The sequence below is a fragment of the Bufo bufo genome, chromosome 1 (genome assembly GCF_905171765.1).
Source record: "Bufo bufo chromosome 1, aBufBuf1.1, whole genome shotgun sequence".
NCBI classification, from domain to species: Eukaryota; Metazoa; Chordata; class Amphibia; order Anura; family Bufonidae; genus Bufo; species Bufo bufo.
Window position 1 is genome coordinate 132,386,822 of NC_053389.1, and position 18,819 is coordinate 132,405,640.

Below are 18,819 nucleotides of genomic sequence, written 5' to 3' on the forward strand. Positions count from 1 at the left end.
TAAAGGGGCCTTTAGGATTTCAGCAGGACCAGTCCTCTACAGAAGGTATTAATGTGATGCTAGTTGGCTGGTATGGTTCATTACCATATTCCTGCAATTTAATCTGGATAAAAGGTTAGAAATACAAATGACTTAGTAAGCATTTTAACAAGAGCAATTTAGTAAGGAAAGTCTAACGTTAAATGATTTAGCATTGATAAAAAGTCCATTTGAGGGAATTATGTTCAGCCATATTTTGCAGGAGTGACGACATCATTTCGAGGGTGGTTTGAGGACAGACGGTGGGATCGGCGCCATGAATGGCTGTGAACAGGATTTCATATGTAATGTGTGCTTGACCCTCCCACTACTCACATGTGGTTATGACATGCTATATGACACCTAACAGGCACAATATGATCACACTCCTTATTCATATGGATGTTTGTATCCAGGGCAGAAGGTGCAGAAACACAACTGAGCAATACGGAACGTTTTTTGTCTAAATGTATGTACATACACTGATCAGCCATAACATTTAGTTCAGCTTGTGCCGCCACAGCGGTGATTTCTTCTTCTGTGAAGGATGGCCGCTGATGGAGGGGCCCGTGACCAGACACGTCCATCAGCGGCCTCCATTAAAAATGACTGTGCATGGGACACTAGCGCATGTGCAGTTTGAATGGTCAAAAGAACATTTCTTGACACATGCCCCTCCATCAGAGGCCTTCTTTAGGATGGGTGTGCCATGCAGTCCATGGAGAAGGGGGCACCACAGAAGAAATCGCAGCTGATCAGCTAATAATATATTAGTAAGTGACACACAATGCTGTTTCCACAACATTTCTGGAAATAAGGAGAAAGTAAAACCCCTTCAGTCCTGTAAGTTGTGGTGTGCAGCCTTCATGGATCAGACATGTTTTTCCAGAACCCCACAAACTGAGATCTGGGGAATTCGAAGGCCAAGTGACCACCGAACTGTTTCTGGTATGAAGGTGGGTACTTGGTGCGCTAAATGTTAAGGTAGGTAGTATCAATGGGCCCATGACTCTTTTGTTGGTTCACTATTTGTCCACTCTTCCATTTTTGATAGATACTAACCACTGGATACCAAGAAGACCTGCTGTTAGATGATGTTCTAAGGCAGCCATAGGTACATACATTCATTCTATATAGATATATACATCTCATATATATCTCTACATGCATGCTACACAGCTACACATCCTATCTATAAGTGGTGCCCAACCAACATGTGACAGAACATGCGAGGGGCTATAATCCTGCAACTGGTAGTGAACATCAGGTTACATTACCCCTGCTGTAAAAGTATATATATATATATACACACACACACACACACGCTGCACAGGCACTTAGTCATTCTATATACTCTAGGTACACACATCCTATATGGGTATATACATGCATTCTATAGACTACATACTGGGCATCAACATATACTGTAGGTGCATACATCCTATATACTGTAGGTATACATGGGTATTATATAGGCACATAGGGGTACATTTATCAAAACTGGTGTAAAGTAGAACTGGCTTAGTTGCCCATAGCAACCAATAAGATACCTTTTATTTTGCACAGCTCCCTTGGATAATGAAAGGTGGCAGCTGATTGGTTGCTATGGGCAACTAAGACAGTTTTCCTTAACACCAGTTTGATAAATCTCCCCCATAGTGTATATCCTATGTAGCTACATTCAATGAAAAAAAGGAGAATCCAGCTCCTCGTACAATAAACTTTAATCGGCTTTCATTAAAATCCAGACATCAAAAATGGACAAAATTAGCTGTGACGCGTTTTGGACTATAACATCTTTAGCCCTTCATCAATCATGTCTTGATGAAGGACTAAAGATGTTATAGCCCGAAACGCGCCACAGCTAAGTTTATTGTACGTGGAGCTGGATTCTCCTTTTTTTCATTGAACTCTGCATCTGACTGTGTCCAGGTCTGATTTTCCATGCTCCATTGGGAGATGCAGGTGAGAGCTGCAGTGATTTCCTTGCACTATGTAGCTACATACAGGCATGCTACACAGGTACAGTGCATACACAGGACAGGTTAGGGGCTGTGGGCTTTCAAAATGTAGGGAGCTTCAGGTATGATACTATTACTATAGAAGTATATACATTCATATTGTAGATACATCCTATATACTGTCTATATATATATATATATATATATATATATATATAGTATAGGTAAATACATTCGATATAGATACATACTGTGCATCCTATATACATATATAGATGCATTCTATATACTGTAGGTGCATACATCCCATATAGGTACATACATGCACATTATATAGGTACACAGATCACTGCTGTGAAAGGATATATATATATATATTCATTTTATTCATATCCTATATAGGCACATATATGAACAGTATATACATATGTCCACACATGCAATAAAGATACATACAGTACATGTACGGTATGTTACACAGGTACATACATGCTTCTTATGTAAGTACATACATGCTTTGCAAGTAAATGCACACTATACACAGTCACCCTCATCTGATATAGATACAATATTGGTGCACGCATAGTATATAGGTGCGTACATCCTATACAGGAACGTACGTACATAGCATAGGTCAGTTCATGCTTCTGTCGCAGGTCAGTACCAGCATGCTATGCTATACTCCTTATGGGAAAGAAATCTAAATTCACTGTGAATTGCTCCATTATTTGCAGGTAGGAGAGCTCCCTGTTTATCCTCCCAGCTATGTCTCTTTTTTATATCAATAAAACTGTCTTTTCCTCGCCACTTCCAACTATATGAAAGTAATAAGAAAGGTAACAGATCTGCACAAAACCTGCGAACCGTACGGCGAGGAATTGAGTTACGTATCAATAAAGGAGGCTGCTTTCCTCGGGTATCTTTCATTTTTCTTACTTACAAAAGGATTCATAGGATTCAATTATGTCGGTACATATAGAGGTATAAGAGATCCAGCAACAGACAGTTAAAAAAAGGAATTAATATACGTCCAGGAACACAATACACTACAATGGATTTAAGGGCAAGGATTTCATTATTTTTGTGGAGAAAGTACAGACACTTGCCCTTGGTTTTCCAGGAGTATAATCTTTAGGATAGGTCATCAGTATCAGATTTTTGGGGGTCTGACTCCCGCCACCCCTGGCGCTCAGCTGTTTGAAAGAGGTTCGCAGTGCTGTAGTGAATGTTGCAGCCTCTTCCTAGACCAGCAACGTTATGCTCATCGGTCACTTGGCAGCTCTGTCCCATTCATGTGAAAGAGTATGGACTGCACTACCAAGCCCAGCCACTATACGATGTAGGGCGCTGTGTTTGGTATGCTGTAAGAAGATAGCAGCAATCACCGAAGCATGACAGACTCTTCAAACATCGGATCAGCAGGCATGCCAGGAGTTGGACCCCCACCAATCAGATAATGAAGGCCCATAGACCATCAACATTGAATTCCTGGAAAACCCCTTAAAGAGAAGACTTTTTCATATGGCCTGTTGGCCGCTATATACATCATAGAGGGGTGTCGACATATCAGCATCTCCAGCTCTGGCATATTTATTCAATATGTATAGCTGGCTTCCTGAGAATAACAGCTGATCACTGGAGGTTCCAGAAGCTGGACCCACCGTGATTAGATGATCACTACTGCATTGTTACTACAAATAAAGAGTAGTCCTTGAGAACCCATTTAAAGAGATCCACGTTTTAAAAGTGTATGTAAAAAAACAAAACAAAAAAACAAAAAGGATCATCAATACATCAATATCAGATTGGCATGCATGGGTCTGGCTCTTGGCACCCCCACTGATCAGCTGTTGGTAGGGGTCGCGGCACGAAATATGAGCACTGCTTTCTCTTCAAAATTACCTGTGCGTTGCCTCCGTTGCAATAGTGGTGCAGTGTCATTCACCTGGGACCCCTGCTGATCTGATATTGATTACTTATCCTGAAGATAAGTCCTCAGTAGGGATGAGCAAATCGACTTCGAATCCTTCATCCGAAGTCGATTCGCATAAGACTTCATTAGAATACTGTACGGAGCGAGAGCTCTGTACAGTATTAGAATATATTGGCTCCGATGAGCTGAAGTTATTACTTCATAAAGTCTCGCGAGACTTCGTGTAATAACTTCTGGAATTCATTTCTACTGTAAAAAACCTTGCTACCGAACCCGGAATCCAACCAGAGTTTGGTAGCAAGGTTTTTTACAGTAGAAATTAATTTACTAAGTTATTACCCGAAGTTTCGCGAGACTTTGCGAAGTAATGACTTCGGCTTATCGGAGCCAATATATTCTAATACTGTACGGAGCGCTCGCTCCGTACAGTATTCTAACAAAGTTTTATGCGAATCTACCCGAAGTCGATTCGCTCATCCCTAGTCCCTAGCTTAGAATGGGAAATGTTACGGCCTGACTGCTCCTACAAATTTGCTGTGTACAGTTGTCAGGTCCCATCCTTGCTCCTCAGCTCCTTCCTTGACTTTAGCTGGACATACACAGCAAGGGGCTAGACCAAGCACAGCAACATCTACTGCATCACTGGTGGTTGACTGGAAAGGATCACATACCTTCATCTCTACAGCAGCAGATCCAATAAGAAGCAGGGACTCCCCATCCCAAATGTCAACCTGAAGGGTTTGAAGAGCCAAATAACGTAGAAACCATCTTTGCTCTCCCGGCTTGAGGAATCCAGGCTCTACTGGGTATTTCAACTGATATCCAGGTGACCCTATAAGTAGCATATAAACAGTATGAAATCAGAATAACAGCCCACGTGTTGTGAAGAACTGTTGGTCAAAATTCACCTATTATTTACCATTATAAATAAAATAGATCATCAGTATAAAAGTCTGAGAAAGCCCCTATAAGGACACAGCCTGCTTTGGTACGTAAAAAAAGGTTGTCCAGGATTTTGATACTGATGGCTTATCCCTCAGGATATCTGCTCGAAGGGGTCAGACAACCCACACCCCCACCAATCAGCTTTTCCGGTGTAGCTCCAGTGCCAGAACTCCACAGCTCCATCCAGGGTGTAGTGGACAGAGTTGGTATCACACTGGGAAGTGAGAAACGGCAATTTTGTTTGTTTTTATGTTTGAATTTCAAAAAGCCATAACATTTTTAGTTTCCCATTGACATTGTGTTAAGACAGTGTGTATTACGAAGGACAAGTTGCATTTTTTAATGGCACTATTTTGGAGTACATTAAATGCATTGCATCGCTTTAAAAACATATTTTGGGTACACGGTGTGAAAAAAACTAGGAAATTATTTTTACGGCTTTATTTGTACAGTGTTTAACCTCTTCACGACCGCAATCTGTATATATACGTGATAGCTGCACATACCCCGTGCAGCTATCACGTGTATAGACGTCAAGCCAGCTCTTTAATCCAAGCGCTGCAAAGCGCTTGGATTAAAGCTTCTGCCCGAGCCCTGCTGCTGTCACGGACAGCATACAGTCTAGTAATGCCAGCAAGGGGCCAATCAGAGTGGCCCCTTGCCGGCAATCGATCCGATTGGTTAGTCTGTGCAGACTAACCAATCGGATCGCGGCAGTGTTAAAATGCCGGTTTCAGGCTCTGATCTGCGCTCTGCAGATCACAGCCTGAAATCGGTAATGTGTCCTGAAGCCCCCGATCTGTGCCCCCTTCTTGTCCTTCTTCTTACCCTGCCCCCGATGCGGTCCGCCCCCTCCTGCCCCGATCTGTAATAAATAAAATGCTGCGCCCTGCCCCCGATGCGTCCGCCCCCTCCTGCCGCCATCTGTAATAAGTAAAATGCTGCCCCCTGCCCCCGATGCGTCCGCCCCCTCCTGCCCCGATCTGTTATAAGTAAAATGCTGCCCCCGATGCGGTCCCCCTTCTGTGTGTGATGGCGGCGGCTCCATTCCTGAGCCGCCGCCATCAGCAGCGTGTGTCAGCTCTATGCTGACACTGCTGTAACCGCATAGATGCCGCAGTAGCGGCATCCATGGGGTTAATAGAGGGAGGGGGCTCCCTCTCTCTCAACCATCAGGGCTGCTGCGATTGCAGCGCCCGATGGTTGCCATGGCAACCGGACGCTTTGCAAAGGCGTCCGGTTGCCATGGCATAGGCGTCCGGTGCTGCCACCTACAGGCATCTGATTGTATTATACTTTGCAATGCAAAAGCATTGCAAAGTATAGTACAACCATCAGCCCCACTGGATCTTCAAGATCCAAGAGGGTACTGATAAAAAAAAAATTGAAAATAATAAAAGTAAAAATAAATAAATAAAAATGTAAAAAAAAAAAATCCTTTTCCTATAAAAAAAAAACACAAAAAAACTAACAAAAACCACACATATTAGGTGTCACCGCGTCCGTAGCGACCATCTCCATAAATATATCACATCATCAACCCCGTCCAATAAACACCATAAAAAATAAAAACGGTGTAAAAAAATAAGCCATTTTTGTCACCTTACATCACAAAAAGTGCAACAGCAAGCGATCAAAAAAGGCGTATATACCCCAAAATAGTACCAATCAAACCGTTACCTCATCCCGCAAAAAAAAGCCCATATTTAAGACAATCGCCCAAAAAATAAAAAAGCTATGGCTCTCAGACTATAGAGACACTAAAACATCATTTTTTTGGTTTCAGAAATGCTATTATTGTGTAAAACTTAAATAAATAAGAAAAAGTATACATATTAGGTATTGCCACGTCCGTAACGATCTGCTCTATAAAACTGTCACAAGACCTAACCCCTCAGATGAACGCTGTAAAAAAAAAAAAAAAAAAAAAAGGTTCCAAAACAGCCAATTTTTTGGCCACCTTGTCCCATAAAGTGTAATAATGAATGATCAAAAAATCCTATGTACCCAAAAATGGTACCAATAAAAACCTCAACTCTTTCTTCAAAAAATGAGCCCCTGCACAAGACGATCGGTAGAAAAATAAAAAACATATGGCGTTCAGAAAACCAATCCAGCAAAATCTGCCTTCCAAAAACCATACGGTGTTCCTTTCCTTCTGCGCCCTGCCGTGCGCCCTTACATCAGTTTACGACCACATGTTGGGTGTTTCTGTAAACCGCAGAATCAGAGTAATAAATATTGAGTTTTGTTTGGCTGTTAATTCTTAATGTGTTAAAGAAAAAAATGTAATAAAATAGAAAATCTGCTAAAAAAGTGAAATTTAGAAATTTCCTCTCCATTTTCCTTTAATTCTTGTGGAACACCTAAAGGGTTAATAACGTTTGTAAAATTGGTTTTAAGTAACTTGAGGGGTCTAGTTTCTACAATGGGGTCATTTATGGGGGTATCTACTATATAGGCCCCACAAAGTGACTTCAGACCTGAACTAGTCCTTAAAAAGTGGGTTTTGGAAATTTTCTTAAAAATTTTAAGAATTGCTTCTAAACTTCTAAGCCTTGTAACGTCCTAAAAAAATAAAATAACATTTCCAAAATGATGCCAACATAAAGTAGACATATGGGGAATGTTATGTAATAAATATTTTATGAGGTATCACTTTCTGTTTTAGAAGCAGAGAAATTGAAATTTAGAAAATTGCTAATTTTTATTTATTTTTGGTAAATTTGGGATTTTTTCATAAATAAAGGTGATATATATTGACTCAAATTTATGACTGTCATGAAGTACAATGTGTCACGAGAAAACAATCTCAGAATGGCGTGGATAAGTAAAAGTGTTCCAAAGCTATTACCACTTAAAGTGACGCATGTCAGATTTGTAAATTTTGACCTGGACACTGGGGCATCAATGACCTTTGGTCATGAAAGGGTTAAAGAAAGATGTGTTTGAAAAAAGGAGATGACAAGCTTACTCTGCGGGACAGGGCTCATTCACACAAGCGTAAGCCATCCGTGCCCACCCATGCTGCGGACCGCAAATTGCCCTCAATGGATCAGAGATCTGCAACATATGGCAAAAGATAGGACATGTCCTATCTTTTGCAGTGCAGATACATGGACCCCAAAGCCCAGGGAAGCACTTCCGAGATGTTGTTTTTTTGGGTGGGGGAGGCAAAGTGATAAAAAAAAAAAAGACAATTTTGGCTTTGGCATTTACCACACATGATAAATAACATGATATTTTTTAAGGGGTTCTAAATTCTTGCTGTTTGCTGACCTGTGGAGGGAGGATTGTCTGCTCAGTACTTACCCCTCCATCCGAGATCTCCACTGCGCTCATGTGACCACCGGGACTGGATGCTGGCTCTACCTCTCAGGTCCCAATCGGATGTGCTTCTAAGTCTTCATGTTCAGCTGCCTATTCAGCATACGCAGGTGAACAGGAGGATTCAGGAACACATCCAGTCGGGACATGAGCACAAGAGCCTGCTACCAATGAAAGAGCAGCAGAGGTGATGGTGATGGTACTGGCGGCACGTCAGATGGGTAAGTACTCAGCAGACTATGTTCCCACAACAGATCAGAACACTGCAAGCATTTCAAGAAAGCCCAGAGAACCTCTGTAAAATTACGCTTTGAATAAGAATGTGGTTTATCAGACACACCTAAGAGATCGATGCACTGTTAAAACAAAGAAATTAATTGAAGGTTTTATCTGTGATGCCGGATTCTTCTGTCTACAGAGGTTACTAGTTTAGTCACAGCAATCCGAGCATCGTTCCCGGGAATATTTGCCCACTGGCCAACCTGGATTTAATTACGATCCACAACTATCGCGTGCACTGTTTGGACTTTTCTTTTTACATGATAAATATTTCAGACATGGCACTGCTAATTGTGTTTTATATATATATATATATATATATATATATATATAGTATACTGTGATAATTTAATCACTTGTACTTTACAAATTTGTAATACTGTATTACAGTGTATGGAGATTTTTACAAGCACCCTATCATATCCTGCCAGCAGCGGGCCCTCAGAAGGCCCTGGACTACCATGACAACAACTTGGTCTTGGTGCCCCATGACTGCATTCACGGGGTGCCAATCAGATGCAGCAGTCGCTATTGTCTGCAGCATCTGAGGAGTTAAACTGCCGGGATTCGGGTTATCTCTGACCCAGAAGTGACAGCTGGGGGCGCTAGCTGTATACTACAGATGGCACCTGCAAGCAATGGCATGGGACTAGCTCCTGAGCCTGTGCCATCACTATGCCACACTATTATGTCGCTGACACACATGCACTCAGCAACGTAATAATACGTCACTGACCAGGAAGGGGGTTAAAGAATGGATTGCCTAGTTGGGACAATTCTTTAAGTAAAGGGGACGTAATTGGCTGCTCATTTTACCCTGGAGTGGCCACTACAGGACAAACATAGTATTACATGCAGCAATTAAAATAAATGGCTGGTTTTAAGAGGTTTCGTCTGTGCTTCAGTAAAGAGGGTTTAATGTACTCATAAAAAATGTTCTATTGGTGACGTTAGCCTGAGCACAACCAGACTGACAGGTCAGGGTTAAATAATAAGAGATTCAGCCTTCAGAACATAAAGACGATGCGGTCACACTTACCTGGGTTTAATGAGCCATCTCTGTTAATTTGAACTAAGAGACGGGCTGGTGTCTCAGAACGTGACTTGGTAGTGGAATGACTCTGGACAAGCTGCAGACGAGGGGTTGTCACCGGCTGAAAGCGGTAAAACTGGAAGGTGAAGTAAATGGTTTGGGGCCAAATGGCTGAAAAATCTTCCTGGACGCTATAAAGATAAGAAGATTAGACGTCTACAATCCACACAGCACAGTTCAAAAGGTGCAATGCTGCCTCCTCTATTCACTAGGTAGGCTGCAAAAGAGAAGCCCGAACTAGTGCTAAACCACTTCTGACAGTCAGGCACCTGATCGGCTCCTGCTAGATTACAGGAGCGGGAGCGTTCCTGCAGCAACGCCAAAAGATGTGCTGCAGACTGGAGATCTGCAGTGTCTGCTGTCAAAGGACAGTGGTTAAAAACATTATTTTTTTTTTTTATATATGTTGCCATAATCTGACAGCCAAAGTTTTTTTATTTTTACAGAGCTCTGGTGAGTGCTGCGGGTTCTCGGCAGATTTCCAAGCACAGCGCCATATATTGTATAGTGGCAGTGCTTGGTATTGCAGCTCAGCCCCATTGACTTGAATGCGGCTGAACTGCAACTAGGCCATGTGATCGATGTACGGTGATGTCACATGGCATCGGAAGAGGCTGTGGCACTCACAGCACCCAACCCCTTCTAACAGCTGATCTGTGGGGGTCCTGGGTTTTGGACCCCCGCTGGTCTGATATTGACGATCTGTCCTGAGGAACTCAATATTAAATTACCGGATAACCCCTTTAATACAAGGCACTTACTAATATATTGTGATTGTCCATATTGCCTCCTTTGCTGGCTTGATTCATTTTTCCATCACATTATACACTGCTCGTTTCTATAGTTACGAACACCCTGTAATACAGCGTCGCTTGCACACTATAGGAGAAGGGGCCGGCCTCTCTGGCCGGCTCTCTGGAGCTTTTTCCTACAGTCTAAAAGCATGACCATGCTAATGGATTACAAGGTGGTCGTAACCATGGAAACAAACAGTGTATAATGCGATGGAAAAATAAATGAAACCAGCAAAGGAGGCAATATGGACAATAACAATACGTAAGAGAGCTGAAAAGATACCAATTACATGCACCTTTTTTCCCCTTATATTGTATTTTTTTCTTTCATTAATACCTAATTTAGTCTCACTTGGGGACTTGAACTTCTATGAGCTTGATCGATTATACAATACACTGCAATACTTCTGTATTGCAGTGTATAATGTTTGTCGGGCATACTATTACACACGGACTCTTGCAGGGTCTAATACTGATGTGTACAAGGCAGAAATGAAGGTCATTGTTAGGTCCCTGGCTGCCAAGACAACCATTAGCTAGCCTGCTATCATGTTGCGGAGGGGTGATGGAGCAAAAGAGACAGTCCCCTCTGTCTAACCACTTAGATGCCACGGTCCCTACTGACTGCGGCATCTAAGGGGGTTAAACATCCAGGCTCAGAGTATGTTCAGTCCCGGATGTTGCAGCAGGACCTGGTTGTTAATTGCAGAGGCACAGTGACAGTACCTACGTGATCAGAGCTCTGTAACAGTACTTTGCTGGTCCTCTCCAGCCAGTACAGTGCTATTACACCTCTGGTCGTTAACCGGTTGAAGGGGATCTGTTGTGATGCCTGTTTTAGTAAATACTTGAATTTCTCATGTAATACTGGAGTATCTTTTCCAACATTGACAACTGGGATTTAGCCTTTTACATTGCAGATACTGATTGGACAGCATCAGACTGCGCAGAGACACACCCCATTGAAAAAGCAAATGGTAACAGCCGGCTACAGATCATTTCTAGGAGGAATAAGATAAGACTTGCACACAGCAATGCCACCGCTCACCTGCTGAAGGCAAGGAACTGCAGGACGATCTCATTACACTGCAGATAATCGGCTTCTTCCCTCTGGGGATTAAAGTTCACCGGACTCGATGGATCCACCACTTCCGCTACCTCATTATTGCAGTCTAAAATTTCAGGGAATCCAGCTGAGTGGAGACGTGCCAAGGCGGCCCGAGACAGGACGGACGTGCTGCTGGAGCAAAGAAAGGGGGCGCCATTTATCTGATGGGAATATAGTCCTGTGTTCTCATTTACATAACTTCCTATTGGATGTCCAGTTGACCTGTCACTAATATAGTCTGGTGGCAAGTCACGACTTACCTCAGGTTCCTGAATCTGCCGCTACAGCTTCTGCAGCCAACTTTACCTAGGAATCCAAAATGCTGATGGGACGTCTATGTGCGCAGTTCCTCCTGACAGTCCTTCAGCGGCAGATGTTTGGGGAAAGAAGGATCCAGCATGTTGGCTTTCTAAGGGTCGGCAATGGATTAAGATGCCCATGCATCGTCAATAGCTGTCGTCATGTAGCCGTACCCTTAGATAGTCGGCCAGTCCCACTGATGACATTCAGTGATGATATTCTAACATGGGGAATCTAATGGGGGCCTTCAGGCTAGCCATACACATGACATACCTGTGGCAGCAGCCTATCTCTCAAAAAACTAAAAGATTGGCCATGTTGTAATCCAACTGCCCAAAATTAATCTCGCCTGAAAGAGTTAAAATTTCCCTACACATTACATAATGAATCAGTCCCACTAAAATCTGTGAATTTGACCAATACACCTCTAGTGTGTATGACCAGATTTATTATGGGCGGCTTAAAGGGCATCTGTCAGCAGATTTTTACCTATGACACCGGCTGACCTGTTACATGTGCACTGGGCAGCTGAAGACATCTGTGTTGGTCCCAGGTTCATATGTGTCCACATTGCTGAGAAAAATGAGGTTAATATATGCAAATGAGCCTCTAGGAGCAACGGGGGCGTTGCCCTTACACCTAGAGGCTCTGCTCTCTCTGCAACTGCCGCACCCTCTCCACTTTGACAGGGCCAGGCGTGGTGATGTTAACACTACCTGGCCTTGTCAATCAAAGTGGAGAGAGTGAATCAGTTGCAGAGAGAGCAGAGCCTCTAGGTGTAATGACAACGCCCCCGATGATCTCAGAAGCTCATTTGCATATATAAACTTCATTTTTCTCCGCAATGCGGGCACATATGAACATGGGACCAACACAGATGCCTTCAGCTGCCAAGTGCACATGTAACAGGTCAGCCGGTGTCATAGGTACAAACCTGCTGACAGATGCCCTTTAGGTAGTTTGTCCCAGTTCTCCGCCATATTGTTCCAATTGTTTGGCAATGCCCTTAACATACATGAGTGCTGTAGTAGACAGAGCAGAAAGTATTAGTAGATTAGGAAACTCTCATTTTACCTGGGTTTCCATATAAAATACTTAAATTTAGAAGAGATGAGTTTGTTGTTTGACACAGCAAAGCAGGTTATACTGATGAATTGCCATCTGTGATTTTACATAGGACTGCAGCAACAATTACTGCATCTTAGAAAAAAAAAAAGAAAAAAATGACGGATAGTCCATGAAATGGTTACCCCGACACTGTAACCTACCCTCAGCATCATTACCATAAACCAGATATATGCCAATCACAGCAAGGATCTAAGACAAGCTATAACCGAGGGAGAGGTCCAAGCCAGATAAAGCCATCACTTATCACATCAGTCGGCTCCCCTTGTCGTCCATGTTATCTACAGCAGATGATGAAAGCTGGAGTACAGCGAGGACAGAAAGGAAATCTCAGGACAGCTTCTAGACGCTCTTTTTTTTCTACTAAAAGGTTGATAAATGAAAAAAAAGTGCCGTAGGACTTACCACATAATGGTAGGTACTGTATACTGACACAGGGGAGGAAGGAATAATAAAGATAGATAGATACATACATACATACAGGTGAAACTCGAAAAATTTGAATATCGTGCAAAGTTCATTTATTTCAGTAATCCAATTTAAAAGGTGAAACTAACATATGAGATAGACTCATTACATGAAAAGCGAGATATTTCAAGCCTTTATTTGTTATAATTTGGATGATTATGGCTTACAGCTTATGAAACCCCAAAGTCACAATCTCAGGTACCCTTTGCTCAGGGGGTATGGATTAATTAGCTGACTAGAGTGTGACACTTTGAGCCTAGAATATTGAACCTTTTCACAAAATTCTAATTTTAAGCTGCATTAATGCAATTCCTTTTAGTTTGCATTACTGAAATAAATGGACTTTTGCACGATATTCTAATTTTTCGAGTTTCACCTGTAGATCGAGATACACAGACAGACAGATAGATAATTGAGGTAAATTAATACTATTATTGGTAATTTGTACATATGTGACGTTCCTTCCTGACTGATGATAAATGTATTCTGTCTAGAGAGTAGCAGACATAACGATGTAGCAGAGCTGAGTTTATCTTATGCTCATGTGATATCTTCTCTTTATACAATCCCTTAATCCATTAGCAGACATAGATACACTATTATCCGGTGGAAGGATTGTGCTCCCCCGGTCCCCAGGATCAGCGCTCTGTGCAGGGTATAATACAGGTAGATCCTGAGATATCGGCATGACTGAGCCAATACCGTAGAAGACATACAATTCAGACTGAGCAGACGGCGTGAGTCATTATCCTTGGCATTTGGTAGGAACACATGGCGGCTGCTATTTCTGCTCTAGGTACAGTCCTTCATAAATCCCACAGCCTCAGGATTACACGGCTGGGATGCATACATATATCATCATTCCCCTGCAAATAATAGCAAGCTTAAACGACAAGCCTCCTGCTCTTTCCTGGAGAAGACAGTCTCATACGTGACCCCACCACAGCGATCAGAGGGCCTATTACACAAACCGTCAGAAGAGTTCTACATATGGCAGGAGTGAGGGGGGATTCTGAAAAAAAAAAGGACACATCCCCCGAATGTTTGTCATAGCACTTCCTGTCCCCAGCACTAAGGCTAGAGGGGGCTGCTTGGTCTCCACTCATTTCTATTGGAGAGTAAAGGTCACATGATCTAGTCCGTATCATTATAATAATATAATGCTCAGTAAGGTCGGTCCACTAAACCTGGGCTCAGATCTCCCTGCGTGAAGACCTTATAGTCTCAGACCCAAGTTGTCCAGCTGCTGAATAACTATACCACATCGCAGTGCCGTAGCTAGAAATGACTGGGCCCCACAGCATATTTTTGAATGGGGCCCCCCTCCCCCAGTAATTTTTTCGTAACCCCTTCCTTTCATGCCGCCCCCATTCCTGTGGCTAGTAGAGATCGCTCTCTCAGACCAGGCCCAGCAGCTGTTTTATTCGTTTTATACACTGTCTAGACTGTCACTGTATAGAATTTCATTGTGTAATACTGTTGAGGGGGCCCTGACAAAATCTTTTAGTTCTCCTCCTCCTGGATGGGCCCCTTCGGGGTCAGGGCCCCAAAGCAGCCGCTTCCCCTGCTTCCCCTATAGTTACGCCCCTGCCACATCTGAATATTGGGAGGGCAATAGGGGCGAGACACCAGGGGCCTACTTCATCTAGGGCTTCCCAGGTACCGCAGCTCTAGGGTTGCCACCCGTACGGGAATGACCTGGACAGTCCGGGCTTGTAATCCTGTGCCCGGGTACAAGCCTTTCTCAGACCCGGGCACAGCGATCAGCTGGGAGCGATGCGATGCTAGCCCAGGGCGGCACTGACTTCAGACACGCCCACCCTCCCTCCCTTCTGTTCGGGTTTGGCTTTAAGAAAAGGTGGCAACCCTACGCAGCTCATTTCTCAGAACTGTATATTATTAAACTGAGTGTGCCTTTTTATTGGAAGTTAAAATTTAACTTTTATTTATTTCTGGTAAAATAAATGAGACACTAAATGAAGTATGACTGCACTATTTAGAGGGTGAGCAAAGGGATATGGTCACATATATGGCCTGATTCAGTTCCTTGTATCGAGGGGGAATGGCCTAGTAATAAATAACGAGGCCGGTAACTATCAACCTATGCACTTTCCCTGTATCAACTAGTCTGTGGACAGGGAATCCCTCAATGGCTGTGATCGGAGCACCCGCTCTGAGAAGCGTGACCCCTTCTGCTCTTATGTAATTGTTTTAGTTACCGGGACAGACAGGGTTAGTCTTCTCAATAGGGAGAAGCTGCGGCCCAACACATTTTACACTGAGGACAAAGGACTGTGTGTTGAACCTTAAAACGTGGATCCCTCTATCCTGGACATTATCTGTCAGGGAAGATTAGGCAGGCCAGCACACACAAGACAGTCGGCCAGCACTGCCAACGTCACTGGGTTCGGCCAACTTTTCTCTTAGGTGTATGGAGGCCTCTAGCCTGCGCTTATACCCAGATTCTCAGCACATCCCACTGACGTAGGTGGGATCTGCTCACAATCATCTAATATGCACGGCCAACTTAACCTAGTCACACATGATGTGACACTGTTACTGGCATTGCGGCCAAGGGACCTCCACCAACCTTGACCTGGCCTTGACTCCCAGCACACCATCACTGTCCTGGGCTGAAGAGCATTTGAATTGCAATCTAGAGGAGGCTGTATAGACATCTAGCACTGCATACATTATTTTATGGCCAGGACGGGGCCTTACCTTCCAGTCTGAGTCCCCATTGCAACAATCGGGGCATGGACAGGAGAAAACAGAAGCTCCTGGAGAGGTTCTGCATTGGAGGGCTCTTGGTTACTTTTACTCAGATCTGCCTCAAGGTGCGTTATTCCACTGGCGTAAGGGACTTCCTGTAAATATGAAAAAAGAAGTAGACGATAAAACATGATGAGTTCCTGAACACCATATGCAGTTTGTGCTTCAGACACCTACCGTCAGCTTTGAGGACAGGAAGTAGCTGCCTGACCGCTCTGATAGTCAGCCATATTAGATCTAATGGGGCTGCTTTCTCTGTCACCTGGTCATCCAGTTGATTCCACCTTTGGCATTTATCCCAGCCACGGTGGCATCACTCATCAAATCATGATATTGTGTTCTTTTCTGGATTATGAAGTATCATTTAGTAGGCATAGTCTGACACCCAGAATTTTTCAGCCTTGTCTGCTGCTCGGGAGTTGTCAGCACATGTAGTGACACAGGTCGTGTACCGCTGCGGTATACTACAACATGTAATCCATGGTAGTGTACTACACAAACCCAAGAAAGGGTGGTAAATGTCAGAGTCTCATCTATACAAGTGTTCTGGGCCTCTCCTTACAAGAACCATGTCAGATAATTGGGAAAAAAATTATTTTATGCATCAGGAAACAATAGAAATGAAGACGATGAAGCAGAGGTTCCCAATGCTAGATAAAACATTATGCAAATGGTATTTAAATATGCATCTGTGCTAGTGATGCAGTGTGTGACTCCTGACACATTCAGCTACCTGCACGCATATGATTTGCATCTATAATGGTAAAGGAAACTGTGAGATAAAGAATTCAGGACCTTCTACTATGTTTCCAAAACTTGCCCAGTTGCAACTGCCTGAAAGGTATTACAGCCACAAGTAATTATCACAGTTAGATCAGTGCGGGTCTAACCAATGGGCAGAACCCCCTCCATGTTAAGAATTAGGGGTAAGCGAATTGTGCTTCAGATCCAAGATCCGAAATCGATTTGTTCGTCAACTTCGTTTTAATGCTGAATAACTTCGGCCTTCGATTCCACAACTTTAAAAACATTTTAAAACTCGAATCCGAAGTTGGCTACGGTACTCCATCTTCGGATTTGTCTTTTAAAATGTTTTTAAAGTTGTAGAATAAAAGGCCGAAGTTCTTCACCGAAGTCTCCCAAGACTTCGGACTTAAAGGGGTTATCCAACCATTATAATGCCCCCTAAAATGCCCGGGCACCTCATACAGGTTATACTTACCCTGCTCCCCAGCACCTGTGTCGCTCCTGATGCCTGCATGGCCACCGCTGCATCTCCTAGCATCGCGGGTGACACTAGGAAGGCTCGTCCCCCGTGGGGCCTGCTATTGGCTCCCCCCACCGTATGTTTTGATCTGCGTAACGAGGAGATACAGCGGCGGCCATGCGGGCATCAGGAGCGACGCAGGTGCCGGGGAGTGGGGTAAGTATAACTTGTATGAAGTGCCACCCTAGTTAGAATGGGAAAGTTCCCTACCCCACCACAGCAGGACCTCCTTGGAGCAGCCATCGAGCATGTGCTGTCACTTCATTCAAACTCTATGGGAGTGACGGAAATGGCCAACGCAATATTAGCTAAAGGAAGTATGAGGTAGTGTGTTGTAAGGGTATTACCTAAGTACTGATTGGTTCTGTCCCCTTTAATTATTATATCACCTTTTTATATTCCTTATAAATGTAGTGAGTTATGGATAGTTAGGTAACAGATACAAAGCCATTGTCCTGTGTCAGATGAACACCAGACTACATTCCAAATTGGTTAACTCATAAGACATGTGTACTCTACACTGGACATCCTTAGGAGGAGGGCCTGAGAGGTATAAACCTTTGAGCACAAAGGTAAAAGAGGGATCTCCGCTGAGAACATCATCCAGGTAGGATGTTGTAAGTCACTATCTCTCTCTTGTATCACCATGGAGTATCGGCTATGTGTTACATGGGTAGCGTGGCGACAGGAGCTCCCCCATATGGTAATATGTAAGAAATGTGATTATTATTTTTTACTGTCTGTGCTTTGTCTGTTTTACTTTATATTCAATCACAGTAAATATTTTTATCACTTAGCCTGTTTAAGCTCATTTATTCTCAAATCATCTAATTTACATTAAAACAGGTAGCCTGTTTCAGAAGCTCAGAAAGCTGCTCAGTCGCACCCCATATCTTTATACTGCAGCTCGCCTATTCATATTTGCTGCCGTGTATGAGCACAAGCCCTCCACCAGCTCACCAGGAAGTTAGTGCATTACATAAAGGAGATTGTGACCGCTTAACAGGTAAAATTATCTGGACAGTAGGGGTTGTCAACTCTTTTGAAATTAAAGGTGTTAAACTGCGATATCACACACAACCTGTGGACATGCGTGGCAGTATTTTTGGAAGAAAGCAGCTGGCACAACCCCTTTAATCTGAAAGTAAATGTCTGCGTCAATACCTTTCTTGGGTTTCTAATAAACAAGGTAGCCAAGATTAATAAGGAAAGGCATCATACAGCAGCGAGTTATCCATACAATTACATGATAGGACTCTTCTTCCATTTGATTAAATCTGACCTGACACCGAATATTACCTGACATCTGAAATCAACTGGAAAATGGGCCCTACCCGGACTCCTGAGAAAATCAATCAGCTATGAAATCTCTCGAGATTCACACTGATGTCACGAATATAAAACCAGTAATCCAAATGATTCCATGGCG

At 43.2% G+C, this 18,819-nt stretch overlaps 1 protein-coding gene across 3 annotated transcripts in view; it reads right to left on the reverse strand.

Annotated features, from left to right (window-relative positions):
* Positions 1-18,819, reverse strand: part of NPHP4 (nephrocystin 4) — a 323,852-nt gene that overhangs the window by 119,777 nt on the left and 185,256 nt on the right. For 2 of the 3 annotated variants that reach the window (XM_040429459.1, XM_040429446.1), the window contains exons 14-17: positions 16,073-16,218; positions 11,399-11,590; positions 9,503-9,687; positions 4,584-4,744 (exon numbers count right to left, since the gene is read on the reverse strand). In XM_040429459.1, coding sequence (XP_040285393.1) covers positions 4,584-4,744; positions 9,503-9,687; positions 11,399-11,590; positions 16,073-16,218 — 684 coding nt within the window. The remainder of the gene's footprint in view (positions 1-4,583; positions 4,745-9,502; positions 9,688-11,398; positions 11,591-16,072; positions 16,219-18,819) is intronic. The other variant, XM_040429453.1, reaches the window with a different exon arrangement.